Consider the following 19592-nt stretch of genomic DNA (forward strand, 5'->3'; position numbering starts at 1 on the left):
AATCTTGTCATTTTACAAGAAGTGATCTTACCTGTGTGATACTTGGGGTTTGTTTTTCCAGTTTCCAGCAAAAAGTAAAACCTGATGGCTTCCAAAACAACAGAGAGAGGTCCATTTTAATCCTGTGCTTAGCAACAGAATGGTTTCTTCCAAAGTCATCTTTTACATTTACATTAATTTATTTGGCTGATGCCTTTATCCAAGGAGACTTAATTGGAGAACAGATAGGTGAAGTGACTTGCTCATGGTCACACAGTGTCAGGGCTTCGGGTCCAAACACTTAACCACTATGCAGCACTGGCACTGGACTTCAAACCGTTAAGTTTCAGGTTTAAATCCTGCCACTGATACTGTGTGGCCATGAGAAGTTACTCACCTGCCTGTGCTCAAGTATTGAAACATCTTGCTCAGTGTTCTTAAATTACTGAACCACTTTGCATCCAGCTAGCGCATCTTGCCTCCTCCAGCCATGGCTTCTCTCTCGTGTTTCTACATATAAATCCAGCTAAGCTTCATCTGCATTTTATTCTTGCCATCATGAGATGGTGAATGTGCATACCTCAGCGTGTTGCTGGTAATCATACGATTCTATTAGGTCTTATTTGTCTCTCTTATTTTGTGCATGCAGGACACTTTCAAGATGAGCACCTGTATACTTGCATCAGATTTGTATCATTTACAAAATTATTTTAAATAGTCCCAAAAAAAAAAAAAGGGTTTGGGAGCTTGGAGGTGTGGCGAGTTCCGTTCTGTGGGAGCGGACAACCCGGCATTAAGTGCACACAGGCAAGATTGCCTGTGACCCTAATTGGTGCCACGTCCCTGGTTCTGCTCCTCTTACCTGTGGTGTACTGCAAGGGTCTATCCTTGGACCAGTTCTTTTTAATTTATACAAATTACCACTGGGTTCTATTTTTAGGAAGCATAATACTTCATTTCGTCTGTTTGCTGATGATACATAGATTTAACTTTCTTTCAAGAAGGGGACTGACCAACCACTTCAGTCACTTATGAACTGTTTAGATGATGTTAAAGCTTGGCTAGCTTTAAATTGTCTTACATTGAATGAGGGTAAGACTGATATTATTGTCCTTCAACCTCCTAATATTCTCAACAGTATCGACACAATACTTGGTTCTGTCTCGGTCTACTGTAGAAAATACTTAAAAACCTTGGTGTAAATGCCATCATTTGTACAAGTTTTTATCAGCTGAGATCTTTGGCTAGGATCAATCTTTTTATCTCACAGTAATCTGGAGAAGGTCTTTCATGTTTTTATTTCCTCAAGACTTGATTACTGCAATTCCTTACATTATGGAATTTGTCAGAAAGCCCTTTCTCAACTGCAGCTGGTGCAGAATGCTGCTGCTAGGATTCTCACTGGTGAGACAGAGACAGAGTTGGTGTGAGGAAAGGAAGCAGACGGACAGGAATGGAGCCCCAGGGGAGGAATGTGTGTGGCCAACGCTTGGGAGGAGGCAGAGGGATCGCTCCTGCTGAGTGATCAGTTAGCAGGAGGGACCATTATGCTCGGGAATTTGTGTTGTTGCTGGGAAGAGCCTACGAAGTGGCAGCGGTGAGAAGACAGGGCACGCTTTTGCCGGGTGGAGCCAGGAAAGGCAGGGGTGGGTGCAGAGCAGGGTCTGGCGGCTCTCAGCAGAAACACCTTGAGACTGGCAGCAGGGACAGGAGCCTGGATTAAAGGTTGTCTGCATCTGCTGGTGGACTTCTCCTCAGTGCGCAAGGTCCGGAAAGGGATGAAACAAGAAGTCTGTTTTCAAGGGCACCGAGGTTCATTGTTTTTAAGGACAGTTTTCTGCCATGTTTTAACCTTGTATTTAAAGGAATATTTGTTAGATTAGTTTTTAACCTCCACTGAACACCTTTTTATGGGACGGAGCATGGAGCTGACCCACACCGTCACATACACACCATATTAATGTTGCCCTAATAGACTGACTTTAGATCGCTGCTGCTGGGACAAGTTGTGTCAAAGTGCATATGGCTGTTATGACTGTCAATGCAAGTTACTTGTAGGAAGTTTTGCCATGAGCCTAGGTAAGGGGGATACAATTGTGGCCATAAGTTTGCAAGTTTTTAGCCATGGTGTATGTAAACTCAAACATTCCCCAACTTCACATACATTACGTTACCAAACAATTCTTGTGTTAACTCAATTAGTGTATGTTTAATCTCTGTAAGAATGTTTCTTCAAAATATTGCTGTTTTAAAGAGGCAGTGTATATGTACATTTTTGACCCACTGAAAATCTAGCATAGTGGTTAATAAGCTGAAATAAACCTGTCTTTTATTCATTAGTGTGGAGAAAAACTCTTAAAGTAAGCTAGCAAAACAGAGGTGCTGGAATAAAAGAGTAGTTAATGGTAATTATTATTGCCATATTTAATTACTACTTGGGTCGTGGGGGGGGGGGGGGGGGGGGGAGTAAATCTAAAAATGCACTCCCTGTTCACGAAGGTCCTTTTGACAGGTGAAGGTGGTCACAGTAAATGTGTGGCAAAAAAGCAGAGAAAACAGATCACAAAGTAGGAGTTGTGAAGAATGGAGGGGCTGAGTCACTGTCAGCAGCTTACAAGATGAATTGCAGGATGTGGCCTTTAACTTCAATTAGAAGTTAGATTATGAGTTATCAGTTACATTTACCTAAACTAAGATAATTTCAGTTTGGATCATTTTTTCTCAGATTTTCATTTCCCGTTCTTACGATGCCACAACTCACTTTGAGACAACCTGTGATGACATCAAAGATATCTACAAAAGGATGACTGGCTCAGAGTTTGACTTTGAAGAGATGAAACGCAAGAAGACCGACATCTTTGGGGAGACAGAGCAGTAAGAGGCTCACAATCACAACTGCAGATCCTAACCTAAATGATGATGGCTGATTACAATGCCTTGTGCCCATTAAGGAAATTACTGAACACTGCATACATTTACTTTGTGGGGGCCTGCTTTTTATAATCTCATGTTGACAAGTATTGCACTGATTCTAGGTTAATGTCCATTATTTTCCTGACATCATGTATATATGACCGATGTGGGTGCTGCCCAAAATGCCAAATTACACAATGTTTTATTTAATTTACATTGTGGCCATTTAGTTTATTTGCAGAGGTAGAAGATAAAGGAAAAAAGATGCTTTTTATGTTTTAATAATAACATGGTATTTATGTACAATATCATTGTTGACATAGGACAACCTTAATGCAAGTGAAAATATTTTTGGTTAGTAAATACATGGTCCTTTATTGTATAAAGAATTTTGCAAATGTGATAACTGAAAATAGAGTGGGAAAAATCCTGGTTGAAATCTCTTGAAATATATCTAAAATCAGTGCTTATCGGACCCAGATTGCCATGGCCTGACGTGCGATTGCCAAATAAAGTATTTAGCCACAAGCATGGACACAGCATGAACTTGAGAGTCCACTCACGTCCATCATCTTTTGGGAATGGAGGAACAACAACAGCAGCAGCAGGCACAGTGTGGCTGCACTCAGTGTATGGACCAAAGTGCTGTGGCTAGGAGCAAAATGAGATGTTTTTAAAGGCTCTCCATGATTTCGATACTGCAAAGTAAAGTCAGTCTTAAAAACTTGTTGTGTGTTTCCTTAATGTTTGTGTGGAATGATTTTGGGTACAGGGGGCACTTGTGACTTGGGGTGAATTACTTTAGATTTCTGACTCTCTGACAAGGCCATCTTTACAATTCAGCCTTCTTTGGTTAAAGTGACTGACTACAACGTATTTAATGACAAATGTTTTTCTGAGTTCACTGTCCAGCGTAATGCTTCATTTTGTTCTGTTTATTGGTGTTTGCTTCTTTTTTTGTTTATTCCATTCTGGTTCCTCTATCCATATTTTAACATTAGCCCAGAGCAGAATCAAAAAAGTTGACAATCACTTCTGCAGTCTTACTGGGCCACCACTTGATTTTAATGGTACAGGTAATAAACACAACAGCAAGAACTGGAAGATAGAGCAAAATGTGCCCAAAGAATGGCGTTTATTGTGACAGCTTGAAGCCGCAAGCACTGATACTATCACTAGTAACTGATAACTGACTATTAGACACTACCTGAAACAAAGATTTATTAGTATATTCAATGGACTGACATTTAATTGAAATGATAAAACTCTGCCTCCGCCTATAGGTGATGCCCCCCTGTAGAATTGATGTGATGTCATAGAATTCCACCAGGATTTTTGTTTTCCTGCTGTGTTTCATTTGCAGTATTTATGTTGCTAAATCGAGAGGTTGCAGTGGTGTGGGCCATTTGCTGTTAGCTGTAGAAATGGACAAGCCTTTGCTGATGGTGGACAGGTCAAGTGTAGAGTCTTTGATGTTATAATTGCCACTTGGGTTACTTTGCATTAGTGGTTAGATAGAGCTATGCCCTAAGATGAAAGGTAGAGGACCACCCTCACCATACTTGTTGCTACAGGCATTCACTGTACCTAAGCGGCAAAATGACTTGTGTGTACAGATGCCAGGGCATTTGGACAAGTAAATATCAGGCCCAGAAAAGGAATGATGGAGATATGCAGGTGCCAATGTCCAGTTGTCCTAATCAGTGTGGCCTCCTTGTTTAAACCATTGGCCCTCTGACAGAATAGTGTTCATTTCAGGATGAATCAACCAAATCAAAATGTACTCAAATTAATGACACTGTTAGCTGTGTTTTAATGTTAAGGTTAAATTTTTAATAATTAGGACTAAGAACCACAGGCCTTCATCCATCTAATAAAGGTAGATGTAGACATGATAAATGAGGGACTGAATTAAGTTCTTTGCTAGTAGAGCTAAAAGACAAAAATAAATTGATACAAAACAGATGGTACGAGTGCTCACACAATACACAAATTTAAGTCATCAGTCTGGCAATGACATTTAAATCAATCAAATATTAGAATTTGCACCATATTTGCTTTTCAGTGAGTCCTTCTTTCCAGGGAAAAATGTAGTGCAAGTCCAGGTTCCTCATGTATAAACGGTGCATATGCACAAAAATGTTGCATAAGATGTTTCCACGTTCAAATCGCGATGTATAAAACCTAAACTTGACGTAAAGCCACGCACATTTCCACAGTGGCTCATATCCGGCGTCAAAGCAGTACTTTTGTTCCAGTGTGATTTCCCTTTATTTTTTAGATCCACATCCCTGACGTGGCTTTATAAATACACTGAAATTAACTGCATATTGTATATTAGTTTAATGCATCTGATTGTAATTAACCTGTAACAATATAATGGTCCACAGAATGGTCAAACTATTCTAAATACAATAGCTGCTTTAGCGTTGTTACTCTCACTGCACCTTCTTCTTTCAGCTGCTCCCATTAGGGGTTGCCACAGCAGATCATCTTTTTCCATATTACTCTCACTGCACCACTCGGGAGTATTTATATCACTATATCTGAGTGGGGAATCACAGATCTGCAGCAGCTGATCGGAAAGAGAATTATCAGTATACAGCATCAAGCACACGCTGCCTCAGTCATGCTGTCTGTTGAACTACTCTCATACAGCAAATGCTTCAGAGCCTTTCCTCGCGGTTCAGAAACAGTTTCATCTAAATGCACTCAATCAGTCCAAGTGTTCCTTGTAGAACTGTTTGTACTTACAAGTACAATTACTTCACTGTAAACTTGCGATAGTTATAATATTGCACAACCTGAGCCACTTTATAAAGCATGTATTTACATATGATATCATTTTTAAGATGAAATGCAGTAAAATATGTTTATTATATAGATAAAACTTTAACTTCATTTAAATAATCTATATTGTTAATAATTAAACATGTGAGGACATGGTGTCGCAGTGCTAGAGAGGCGGAGCGCTCCGTTCACATAGTGTTCCTGCCTCGCGCTGTATTCTTGCTGGTGCTGGCACGACACTGGAAGGATAGATGGATAGAATAGTTAAACCCATACTACGAATATTTCAGTGTTCCTTAAAAGTTTTGAAGAATCTGCGTTCTAAGCTTACAGATGTCTTAACGTCAATTACAGAGCTGATTGTGTGGCGATTGAGTATTTGGAGAAAGAAAAAAGTAAGGACAGGAATTGGGGGTTAGTACGTTTGAAAGAGACAGTACTGCTGCAATAAATTATTTCATCGAAGGTTGTGCATGGCGCAGCAAGCATTTTGCGTGAGACATGAACAATCACTGCACAACCGTGTTCCCATGTTTTAATAATATGCTTTAACTCCTAACATCATGAAAATGATATCACGTATACATCTCAGTATTTTAATTATTTAGAGAGCTGTAACATTACGAATGTAATGGATTATGTGTCCTGTCGGAGGAAGAGAAAGCCCAGAAGCATGTAGTGATTCACACACATAGAGCCCATAGAATATCAAATACAAAACAAAGCATTTAACGTGCTACTTTAGTTACGATAGGATTTGAGAAACTAAACAATTTTAAGATGAAGTTTATGATGTTCTACTTTAATGACAAAATAAACTACGTGATTAAAGTTGACATTTCCTGCTTTTTTCCCCACTGTGTACCTTTTTTTTTTTTCTCTGTACCCTAATAAGCTTTCATATGACACTCAGACGATGGGCTACGACTCGCCTTTTCAGGGCAACTTTGATATCTAACAACTTCTTTTTTATTTCGGCACTGTGTGACTTTGTGAACTTGAGCTTTCGAGTTTCTCTGACACTTGATCAACTTCCTTTTGTTGTTTATACCACTGTTTAAACCAAACAAACAGTAAGTTTTTCTTTGCCTCCACTTGGTATTTGCTGAAATTCTTCAATTTTCCCTCGTGCTTTTGGCATTGTCTTTTCACAGATGGCTATTTATATTGATTTAGATATTCAAAGAGGCATAATTCTGAGAAGAGTTGGGGCAGGACAGCAGGCGCATGCACGTGTGTTACTTTTCACACTGACTGAGATTTATGGAGCGGAAGAACATGGAAGTTGGCGTTCGCACAGATTTATGCATCTGGGTCAGGTTATAATGCGAAATCTATGCACAGCGTTATGCATGAGGCCCCAGGTCTATTAGCTTGATTAGTTAAAATCATCAGACGAAGAAGGCAGCAAGGAGAGTTTACTAATGATTAGTGTGACTGTGGCCCGAGAGCCTAGCCTTGTCCTAGCTCCAACAGGGTTGCAGCATCCCTCAGAAAAGAAAGCTGAGAGTGACTGCTGTCAGTAAAGCCACCAAATGTCTCAAAACAGCAAAGACAGCACCTTCTGGCTTCAGAGGAAGACAAATAAAATTCGTTAAAAAATTGACTTTTTTTAAGGTTACATAGGAAATTGTTTAGTTAATTTAATGCAGAATAGTACAATTCAAAATTAACAAAAAATGTATTTTCAAAAAGAATGCCTCTGAAAGGTGAATATGTGCACATTGACTTGCACGAGATGGTACAAGTGCTCCCTTGCCGTACTGTGATGCTAGATGTACATTTCACAGGCTAGGCTTTTTTCCCAATCTTCTGCCATAGGCATGGAGAATAGCTACTGGACAGAAAAGATTTGGGTTCATCTGACCACAGACTTGAAACAAATCCACTAGCAGGTATCTAAAATCCCAAAATGTCAGTTTGACTATTAGAATGAGCAGATCCAGACTGCTTTTATCCACACAGCTAACTCAGTCTAAGGTGACAACTGTATACTGTCATGTTATGTGACATCACTGAAACTGAGGTGTGTCAAAGTCAAAAAGAAGCCCAGCAAAACAGGCTTGAGCTTTATGCTAAACTGCAAGATGTTTAGATTCACTTGTTCACACCATGATCCTGTACCCAGTGACAGCCTTCACAAACACCGTTGCTGCTTGGCTCCAGGAATTACTGGGGTGCATGAAGTACAAACAGACAAGACAAATTTCTCATTATAATGCAGGTCATTCCAGCTTGGTTTCAGGGAAGGATGGCATGGCTCTGCACTCACAAGTTTAAATTCCAGGTCCTGGTCATGTTTGCCGAATTCCAATGCTTATCTCATGTCACACTCATACACACAACACGGATATTAAACAAACAAAACTGTGAGTGTGACCTGTGGTGGACAGTTGGTTCCTGTCTTGTGCATGACGGTGCTTGTATTGGCTACAGTCCTCTAGCTTGGCAACTGAACGAATTAACAGTTATTCAATTAAGTTTTCTTTATAAGCTTTGATCAAACGGCAGATTCACTTTGACCAACCACGGCTTTAGGCCTGATCGTAGTTTTTTTAGCTCAATAGACTCCCAGCCTTTTAAGCTACCATTTCTGTGATGCAGTCTCTACTCGTGTTTAGAAAAGCAGCAGACTTAATGGGTTGTGCTCTTTCGCTACCCCTCTTTCCTCTCTGGCTTTGTCACTACACATCTGGTGACCGGGTAATGCTACTTCTAGTAATATGTGTCTTCCCACAGGTCCAAACTAAATACTTTTACTGATACCAGATATCAAAAATCATGTAATTCAAGTTTGAAAGTGACTGGCAAAGAACATGATGAGCATGCAAAGCCATGTAATAGAAGGCTGCATGTGCATTAAAGGGTACTCTAAAGAGAAAAGTCTTTACAAAAGCACTGCTCACTGCTGGCTCCGCACAAAGGGAAGAACACAGCCATCAGTGAGTCACACGTCTGTAGGTAACCCTAGGAACCGGTGCAGAACTCTCCAGGTATGAAATGTTTAGAAATGTTACTCAGACGAAGTAACAGGCGACTTCTCTTTACTTTATGTAAAGCACTTTGCGCTACTTTTTGTATGAAAATGTGCTATATAAATAAATGGTGGTGTTGTTGTTCTCTAAACCAAAATTCCGTTAACTCTATGCAGGCCTTCTGCATGGCGCTGTGTCACTTTTGAAATGACCCCCAAGGCTGTATGTAACATTCTCACCAGAAAATAACGTAGCCTGCTGCTTCCATCTGTAAAGAATGCACTGCTGATCAAGAAAGCCACATCCTGACTCATGGTAGCTGTTGCGTGTTTGGGGGATTTTTTTTTGTTTTAAATAAGTAACACCTGTTTATAAGAAAGTGCACTTGTAGTGGCCTGAGCTCAGGCTCAACTTTCCGGAGGCTCATTTGTTTATATGAAATCTGTGTGCTCCTGCTTGGTGCTTTGATTACTCAACTATGATTTTATCTTTACTAATTTATGTACCAAATCTGCCTATCTGGCTGGAAATCATTTGCTAATTTTCTGAAAAAACTTGTTCCTTAGCTGATGATGCTTGTTATCCCTTGTGTTGGTGGAATGAAGTGTTTCTGTGCCGCTTGACAGGGAGTGTTTACAACTGTGAACAGCTCCCTTTTCTCAACACAAGTGGAAGAATAGCTGTCGATCACAAAGAAACTACAACTGGCCACCATGTGTGTACACAAGCATCTGTGCAGTAACTTGAGCCTAAAGCAACACTCACAAGGGATAACAATGGCCCACTCAGGCACAGGGGTCTGCACTCAGATTTTCCAACTCACTCACGGGGGGAAAAAAAATGCTGAGTGGAAAAGAGTCAAATAAAAAGGCCCTTCATTAAACTGGGTTGGCATACCCCATTGCCTATTCTTGGGGGCAAAAAAAGGGGGGGGGGGGGGGGGGATAAATACCAGTGCTAATTTCAAAATGGTTTTATTTTACAATTTCGTACAACATCCGGTCATCCTAACAGTAAATACATTTTAAATATACAAAATGGAGTCATTAAATAGTTAATTGTACACTATACAAAATACACAAAACTAGAATTCAGTATTTTACAAAGCATCCTAAACAGCCACCTGTACTATAAATATAACTTACTCAGAAACTACTAAACATGTTTTATTGTCACATAGTAAAATGTTACATATTTGTAAAAATAAAGGTGAGGTGTATATATGTCTTAGGAGTAGCAGCCAACCATTGATGAGTAAAACAGTAAGACTCTCCACATAAAGAGATTCAAGTCCCACAGTGGGGGACATTACACTGTGCTTTGGAGTTTCACAATATTCTGAAATGCTGAAGAGCAGACAGTGATGCCTTACTGGAATCAGAGCCTGAAAAAGTGTCAAAAACAGGTTTATACACTCTTAAGGTACTCTTGTTCCACTTGTATTCAAATAATTACAAATATACATACATTTTAAGAATCCCATGTTTTCTAAATGCGCACTACACCGTGCTTTATTTTTTTAGACCCCTTCACAAAAGATCCATGTGAATTTGTGTTTATAACAGGTATCTTACATTTTGTTAAAATATACATGGTACTTCAAAACTAATAAAAAAACATAAATACTGTTTCTGTCGTATACTGATTATTTAATTTTTTCCCAACTGAAAAACTTATCATAAATACACTAAATACAGGAATAACACACAGCTTAATCTGAACAATTAAAAAAAATCCATATTTAAATCAAAGCAGTGCTCTTGTCGCTTTCTATGAATACAGCCTCCTAAAACTTACATACTTTAGACAATGCACAAGTGGAGCAGAAAGGACAAAGAACTATACATACTGTACCGTTTCAACAAAATGGGTGAAACAGAAGTGACCAGCATGAAAGTCAACCATCACCTCTTGTAAGTCACGCCATTCTGATTGTGCTCGTTTACCTAACACACAAGTGTATTTGCATAAAATAATTTACCCTTACTTTTTTTTAAATTGTGCAAAAAATGTATTTTTGTCCAATGTTAAAATTCCACTTTTTTCAAAGCATTCATCTGGTGTATCTGAAAAAGAAAGCAAATCATATCAGAACCTGCATTTATATGGAATTCTCTATCCTTCCTTAAATTAACATAAGTTTTTATTTACATTACTTTGACCTACTAATTCTCAGCAATAAGACTTTCGTTTTTACTGGCGAAAACAACACCAAACTAGAGAAGGCACATTTTATAAATAATTTCTACGGCGGTGTAAGAATAGGAACAGAAAATGGTGAGAATTCTGAATTCAGAAATCAAGAAGAAATAAATACTTCTTGAAAGACACAGTGTGCATATAGAATTTCCGGCCAAGCAGGATTACATGTGAAAGTGATAAATAAATCAGGCTTTCCAAATTTGCGTAGTATGGCCATGGCATCCTGATAGTTTTGTTGCATGTATCTTGGACTTCCTGGAAATGTGGACGGTAATATGATCATTTTGCCTACACAAACGTTGCTATTTTCAGCGTTTGCTTGCAGTGCGTCTGATAGTTTGACACGCAGATCTTGTTGATGTAATCTAAGATAGTTGAGATGCACGCCCTCTGTTTTAACATACGCATCTACGACATACTGTTGGAATAGTTTGTCGCTGGAGTGCAAAATACTAAATGTATTCCTCATTGCTAATCTGTACGCGTAAAATTGGCATTGAGTAAGCCTTATTCGTTTGGCGGTTCTTTTATCGGGAACATGTTGTAAATCTTTGTGCCAGCCAATGTCTCCATAAGGGGAAAAAAGTGGGCAAACCACAGGATCGCAATACATATTGAGCATGGAAATCTGTTTACAGGAGTTGCCTATGGGATAGATGCAAATGTTCCTTTCGGCAGGCGGTTCACCATCTTCTCCGACGAAAATCGCTGCAACATGTCAGGGCATTGTATTGTCGTAAATCCTGCAGAGTTTCCTTTATTTTGTAAGCGTACTTCAGTAGCTTGCGCTGTGTCAAAAACATACAACTTTCCATATCCTGGAGAGGTAGAAGTGTTAGTGTATAGTGGAGAGATTTGGTGGTAAATTTGCCCGTGTATTTTAAAACAGTATGGTCTGTGGCCAGGAGGTTGAGTTATCTATGCACCCATGGAAGCAAACGCTAGAGAAGGGTTGCATTCTCAAATGTGTTCACGATAATTTTTAGCTTCTGATGTTTGCTGTGTAAGAAGCTGTTGTAAAGACACAGGTGGCTCCCGCAAGGGTGGTAAAGCTACTTTACCGTTGTGGCAGCACCTCGAGTACTTGTTGGATGTATTAAGCTCAGCAGGCCAGTATAGTGCATGACATGGAAGACGACGAATAGGAATCGAGAAATGCTGTGTCGGCTGCGTGTGGGTGGGACCGGTTTTGAAGTGGAAGCAGGACGAACCAGAAGAGAAATATATATAAGAGATTATTAGTAATATAAATGAGATCATCATAAATAACATTTATACATATATCATTGTGTGTCAGTCACACAATTTTGTTCAAAACATTCTGTAATAACAAGAAGAGTCAATATGAAGTAAACTGCACCAAGATTCTGGAGGATCTGCATTATCATTAACTAAGCACATCACCACCAAATATTGCTAAAACAGTTTTGGAGAGTTCCTCGTAAAGTGAATTAGATTTTTCCTAATAGTAAATACAACAGGACTGACGACTTCCTTCTCCCACTATATGTTAGGTAGGCTAACATTTTTCCAGCTGAGCAGACTACAATTGTGCACCAGGTGTGTAGTACAAGTTATCTCAACTAGCTGTATAATAAGCAGTAGCTTCCTTGCACAAAAATAATAATCAAAAATAACAGTCATGCAATTCAGTATTCAGTGCAACAATAACACCCTGAAAATAAAGAAATGCAAACAGAGGTGAAAAAAGCACACTATTTACAAAATATTTACAAAGTCTGCATCTTCTGGAGCTCTTTAGTAAGATAACCAAGAACAAAAAGAAAACACAAACCAAAAACAGAAAAATCAAATATTTAAAACAAGTACAAGTACACAACTCACCGACCTCTCCTCCCCAGCGACTGCTTCCACTCCACTATATAAATTGGAGGTTTTCACAAAGCATCTTTCGCTATCTTTTCTGCTCTTAAATTATCTACAGCAAGGTTCTGCCAAAAGATGACTAATAGAAACTGTGCTGGCATTTTATATTGCCGTAGGTTCTCATTAACCAATGTCCATGGACATGGCAAAGTCTATTCAATTTTTAAATGTAGCAATGGTCCAGTAGGACCTTACTAGATGTATTAAAAACTTTCCTCAAGGGCATACACGTGAGGTATCTCTGCTTTGGCTCTGTCCCTAACATGCCAGGCCCTCCTTCTGTTTGTACTCATATGCCAGCAACCTATATGCTCCCTGCTCCATAACAGCAGACCCACTGGGATGATGGTGTCATGTCTGGCAGCATGTCGTAGACCTACAGCAAAATGCACACTACAGGACTAACCATTGCCAAAGCTTTTTGCATGCTGTTATGCAAACACTTTACTGAAGTTCATATCCATGTACGAAACTTCCGTTATATAAAAAAAAGGCAAGTGCGCCCATTAACTATTTATAAAAAGTGTATAAGCTGTAACCAGTTAATATCTTTAAACGGTATGACAAATCTTCATTACTATGACTCAACTTGTCACACCCTGTAATTGCACACGCAACACCTTAGCTTTAAAAGAGGTCCTACTTTCCTATCATATTGTGATTAAGTGCTCATGAGGGATGACAAGTATTGTTTTATCAGTCTCCTACTTGCTACTGTATTATGATGGGCAGGCTACTTTGGGCTGCAAGGAGGCTAGCCCAAGAGTTCCCAAGAACACTCCTGACCTCTAAAGTGGTTTTGGGTACAACTCCAGAGTAGTACATGGCCAGGGCTAAAAAGCTCATTGGGTCTACTCCATCAGTGAAACTGGAAATCAGGAGGGAGGACAAAGGTTCAACGGTTGGGTAGAATTTATACCTAAGAGCTTTGTGCCATGACAGCTGTTAAGCGTCAGCTAAAGCGTCTTACTAGAAGAATTGGTTTATTAGTTCAAATTAGAGCTGCAACAACTAATCAGCATCACTGACAATAATCGATTACTAGAAATGTTGGCAACGGACACTTTCATTGATTAGCTGATTACATCATTAAGCTTATACTTTGTGGCGCATAACTTTGTCACTACTTCTCTCATCTGTGAATGCAAGTAGCAGAAAAGACAGTGTGACCTAAGACTTTCAAGGTTTTGGAAAACAATACCCTGAACGCAGAAAAAAAAAGGTCATAAGTTGCAAAATGTGTAGGTCTGACTTCGTATGGCATGAGAGTACATCGGAGATACACAAACATTTGAACAGGAAACATACTGTTACAGGCTCTGTTAAGGTGTCAAAAGTGACACACAACAATGTTTTGGGTGACACGCCAGTGTTCACCAAGACCTGATTTACCAAAGAAACTATAAGAAATAACAAAAACATAAGACTCTGAACCACCCAGAGCTTAAAATGGATCCTCACAATCTGTATCAACAAATCATTTGTCATCATGGCAGCCGCACAGTTCAGTTGGCTTCTAACCGGTGCACCAGAAGCTCATTTTCATGGTGCAAGTGAGATTTCTGCGTCTGCAGTCTCCAAAATGAACACACTGTCAGCATTTGTGTGAAATCTGCTTTTACATTTGTTGCTCATGTGATGTGCATTGAATTATTTTGTGCCAGGAGCCAGTTCAACTAAAGAAGCTCTGAACTGCACAATGAAAAAAAAATTATGGGATAACCCTTATTTCATATGTATCACGTATGTATGTGAAGATACCATGTACATACTATGTTCGTTATATTTTCACATACATATGGGATACATATGAGATAAAGATTATCCCATTATTTTTTTTGATTGTGCGGTTCAGATCTTCCCTAAACAGCACTGCTGCAGAGGTAAGGAAGTTATTAACCTCAAAGACTATTTCAGTATGCGGTCTGTATCATAGAGTCTGCAAAGGACAGTGCTGACATTGTTTTCTCTCTGTGGTTAAACTTCTGCAAAGGGCAAGTAGTCTGCATTTCTAAGCGTGTGCTATTTTACATTTCTCTCAACTGTCCCTTTTAATCCCCCACAATGTACCTTCTTTCAATTTCAGACTTATCTATTAAAAATCAGCAATAAAAAAACATTAACTGATGTCAAATCAAATGCAATGTGTTCCATATTTTTTTTCAGTTCAATTCAAAATCATTATTAAAAGTAAGGTAATTTTTTAGTGCACTATTTTAAGCCCAATTATCAGCGCACATGTAATATTCTCTATTGTAAGTCACTGATTATTCTTTTACTTTAAAAATACATAGCACCACACATGATTGGGCTGTATTTTTTAAAAATAACTGAATATGTAAAGAATTGTTTCACTTTTGCTTAGCGGGGGCAACACACCAGCAGAGTCAAGTTAGGCATTTTCAGAATTTTTGAAACGCCGAGCCCAAAGTTCGCCATCACTGGATTAAGACTTGCTGTCATCCCTTGTAAGCTGAATGTCACTTCAGCATTATGTGATACAGGTATAGGAACACAATGTTTGCTAGGCTTGGCATAATGACATGACTTTCATTTTGAAATGAGGAATAATTCGAGTCGTAGTCCATCCCTCTACAATGCATTAGCAATTAAAACACACACATGCTACAGAGTTTTATTAAGTGACTAAAAAATATGTGCCATTAGCTACTAGCTAGTACACATTCAGATTTTCATTTGAGATATTTGGATTTTTTTTTGTGCCACTCTGTTAAATTATGGTGCTGCATTCCAAGCTTGCACTTACGTGTAATGTTAGCCTGTGTATGCTTACAAAACAATGGCTGCAAACAAAATTTAAGTATCAATCCAACAGAAAACTATTTTTCAGTTTCGTGTGCACAGGAAATCAAAAATTCAGTGACAGCGCAGCAGTGAATCCAACAGCACATCGACCATGACTGAAAGGCATATCTCTCATTCCAAGTCAAAAGGTAGGAGTGAGGTGGAAAAGTGAAAGTTCCAGTCTAGTTGGCTATTGGAATTTAACTGGCTTTTATACAGTCTGGAGGAAAATGCAATTATGTGTAAGTGTTGCTGCAGCAAGTCTAGTTTAGCCGGTAAACAGATTTTGTGGCAGGACCACACAGTTTCAAACATGAAAATCTAACTGTATACTCCCGATAGCAAATGACAAGAGACAGGCTGTGACAGTGTGTTGGCTAAAAGCAAATGTGCCAAAGAATTTGAGGTGATAAAAGTTTTCCAGAAACACAAAAAAGACAAATGGTGATGCAAAAAAAAAAAAACAACTTTCAGTTAAAACGAACTTTTAATATTACATAGCAAAGGGAGAACTGAGTTTCACACACATGAAACCATTTGCTTTGCTGCACAAGGAAAATAGTCTGGACATTTCTCCAGAATATGACAACTAATTTCAAACAACTCCTGCATACTTAAAAAAAAAAAAAAAAAAAAAAAAAAAAAACGAATTTAGTCATGATGGTGCAACAAATTCTTCGGTGGTGGAATATTGTGGTGATCAGATATTTACATGATGCTTTGCCAGTAAAACTTCTCTTTTACAGAAACTGAAAAAAAACTTAAATTACGTGTGTAATTTTCAAGTGTGTGTTTAGCGTGATTCTGAATACATAAGCCAAATTTCAAAGTTCAGTTAATTTGTTGAAAACTATTGTGTTTTTAAGGAAAATGTGTGTGTGTGTGTGTGTACATTCTTCATAATCAGATTAATCGATTATCAAAATAATCATTAGTTGTAGCTCTAGTTCAAATGCAGTATTACTAGGACGATGTGATTAAATACAGGGAGACATTACATAGGGCCAGGATTGCTTGCTATCCAAGTTTAATTCTAGACAGCCAGAATAATTCATAGGCTTTGTTTTCAATCATCTACCGATTGCATTCACCATCTTGTAACTAGGTTTCTGCATCTACAGAGTTCTATAATGAATTTATTGAGTTTTTCCAGGGTAAGGTAAAAATCTATATATTCAGAGCTCTGATCCAGTGTTGACAACTAATCAGCTGCCATTAATTTTCACATGTGGAAGAGAAATGAATTGCTGAGCTTTTGGCCACATCTAGATCTTGTATTCTTGATCTTATGCCTGCATTTTGGGTAAAGGCTTGCTGTTCATTGATAGCTAAAATTATTAATGGGTCTCTCTTCACTGGTGCTCTTCTTGCTTGATTGGGGGGGTGTTTCGAACCTATTCTTGTAAAACCTGAGTTATTTGTATGGAATGTCGTTTATTTTTTATAAAATAAATAAAAATAAATAAATAAATAACAACACTATGTTGGGCAGATATTTGTAGTAAAAAAAAACAATGACTAAAGCAGCTAGCTACCTGCATCTGTATGTTTATTGTGTTTATTTATGCAAGGTCTTGGTTTAAAAACAAACCACTAATAATTCTTACAGTAAAGTCTAAGATGCCCAAAAATAAATTCACAATGAAATCCCTTTCAACAAAAGTATTTCTACCTGAAAAAAAAAAAAAACTACTTATACCAAAGATATTTTTTGTGTTTTAAGTAAAATATAAATATATGAATATTACTGGCGGCACGGTGGGTAGCGCTGCTGCCTCGCAGTTGGGAGACCTGGGGACCTGGGTTCGCTTCCCGGGTCCTCCCTGCGTGGAGTTTGCATGTTCTCCCCGTGTCTGCATGGGTTTCCTCCGGGCGCTCCGGTTTCCTCCCACATTCCAAAGACATGCAGGTTAGGTGGATTGGCGATTCTAAAATGGCCCTAGTGTGTGCTTGGTGTGTTTGTGTGTGTCCTGCGGTGGGTTGGCACCCTGCCCGGGATTGGTTCCTGCCTTGTGCCCTGTGTTGGCTGGGATTGGCTCCAGCAGACCCCCGTGACCCTGTGTTCGGATTCAGCGGGTTGGAAAATGGATGGATGGATGAATATTACTGCAAAAATATAGTATTTACCCACACCTAAATTTTGAAGTTATGAAGGGAACAGCAGTAATGAAGTACAGTTAGGTCCGTTAAGAATTTGGACAGTGGCACAATTTTCATTAGTTTGGCTCTGTACACCACACCACAATGGATTTGAAACAAAGCAATCAAGATGTGATTGAAGAGTAGACTTTCACTTTTAATTTAAGGGGTTTACCAAAATACTATACAAGCTGTTTAGGAATGACAGACATTTTTCAACATAGCCCTCCCCATTTCCAAGGGCTCAAACGTATTTGGACAAACACACACAATCATAAACATAATAATGAAATTCAATATTTGGTTGAAAATCTGTGACAGTCAATGACTACCTGAAGTCTGGAACCAATGACCATCTCCAAGTGCAGGCTTTCCACTTTGTCAGGCTTTTACTGCAGCCATCTTCAGTTGCTGCTTGTTCATTGGACTTTCTGCCATGAGTTTTGTCTTCAGCAAGTGAAATGCATGTCCATTTGGGGTGAGGTCAGTTGATTAACTTGGGTCATTGAACAATATTCAACTGCTTTTTGTTGAAAAGCACTTGGTTTGCTTTCACAGTATGTTTTGGCTCATTGTCCATCTGTACTGTGAAATGTTGTCCTATCAGTTTTGCAACATTTGTCTGAATCTGAGCAGATAGTACAGCCCTTATACACTTCAGAAGTCATCCTGCTACTTCTGCCAGCAGTTATGTCATCAAACACTAGTGACTTGCCTCCATTCACAGCCAAGCATGGTCATGCCATAAAACTGCCTCCACCTTGTTTCACAGACACCTACTCTTCTGTTTCCAACATTGTGGTATATACTGATTTTAGGTTCCTTTGTTCAAATGAAACTGTTCCAGAACTGGACAGGTGTTTAAAAAATGTTTTCTGGCAAATCCTAATCTGCCCTTCCTATGCTTGAGGTTTACCAGTTGTTTGCACATTGTGGTAAACCCTCTGTATTTACTTTCATGAAGTCTTCTCTTGATTGTAGACTTTGACAATGGTAGGTCTACCTCCCTGAGAGTATCTTGGTTTGGCTAAATGTTGTGAAACAGAATTCTGCAATCTTCTAGCACATTTGTCTTCTGTGGCTTTCCAGACCTTCTGGTGTTGCTGAGTTCACCAGTGTGTTCCTTCAATTTTAAGAATGTACCAAATGGTTTATTTGACCACTCCTTGTGTTTTTGCTATCTCTCTAAAGGGTTTGTTTTGTTTTCTCAGGCTAATGAGATTCTCTGTATTTTACTTGTAAGGACAGCTCTTTGGACCTTATACTGAGAGTTCACAGTGACAACTTCTAAATGCAAATTTCACACTTGGAATCAATTCCAGACCTTCTACCTACTTAATAGTTAATGAAATAAAGAGGGAACTGCTCACATTTGGCTTTGGAACAGATTGTCAGTCAATTAACTTTGAGTCCCTGAAAATAGGGGGATGTATAAAATATATAAACGTGGCTATCACTCCTAAATGGCTCATACAATATTTTTGGTAAACCCCTTAAATTAAGGCTGAAAGTCTACATTTCAATCACATAATGATGGCTTTATTTCAAATCATTTGAGGTGGTGTACAGAGCCAAAATTATAAAAAATTGTGTCACTGTCCAAATACTTACGTGACCTAACTGTAATTCCACTGTAGCCATGTACTTATTTTGCTCAAATGTTACATGCTTCAAGGCTTATACATTCATTAACATGAGAATGGATATCTGCTAAATCAGTTATTAACTTGCACTTGTCCAGTGCAACTAATCCTCCTGCTATCTCACCAAACAACCACCTGAGCATGAGATGTCAAACACCTTCCAGGTAAACTGATAAAAATCTATACAAGCAGTAAACATTCTTATTTATTATGTGACATAAAAACAAAACAAAAAAAAATTCAAACTAACAATAAAGAT

At 38.7% G+C, this 19592-nt stretch overlaps 2 protein-coding genes across 2 annotated transcripts in view; one reads left to right on the forward strand and one right to left on the reverse strand.

The window, feature by feature from the left end:
• Positions 1–3619, forward strand: part of gdi2 (GDP dissociation inhibitor 2) — a 33420-nt gene extending 29801 nt beyond the window's left edge. Inside the window, exon 11 of the mRNA XM_028814262.2 lies at positions 2705–3619. Within this exon, the coding sequence (XP_028670095.1) occupies positions 2705–2857 (153 nt within the window). The 3' untranslated portion in view covers positions 2858–3619. The remainder of the gene's footprint in view (positions 1–2704) is intronic.
• A 5996-nt stretch (positions 3620–9615) lies between these two features.
• Positions 9616–19592, reverse strand: part of tasor2 (transcription activation suppressor family member 2) — a 149118-nt gene continuing 139141 nt past the window's right edge. Inside the window, exons 22-23 of the mRNA XM_051930910.1 lie at positions 10639–10723; positions 9616–10041 (exon numbers count right to left, since the gene is read on the reverse strand). Of these exons, the coding sequence (XP_051786870.1) occupies positions 10641–10723 (83 nt within the window). The 3' untranslated portion in view covers positions 9616–10041; positions 10639–10640. The remainder of the gene's footprint in view (positions 10042–10638; positions 10724–19592) is intronic.

The sequence above is a fragment of the Erpetoichthys calabaricus genome, chromosome 1 (assembly GCF_900747795.2).
Source record: "Erpetoichthys calabaricus chromosome 1, fErpCal1.3, whole genome shotgun sequence".
NCBI classification, from domain to species: Eukaryota; Metazoa; Chordata; class Cladistia; order Polypteriformes; family Polypteridae; genus Erpetoichthys; species Erpetoichthys calabaricus.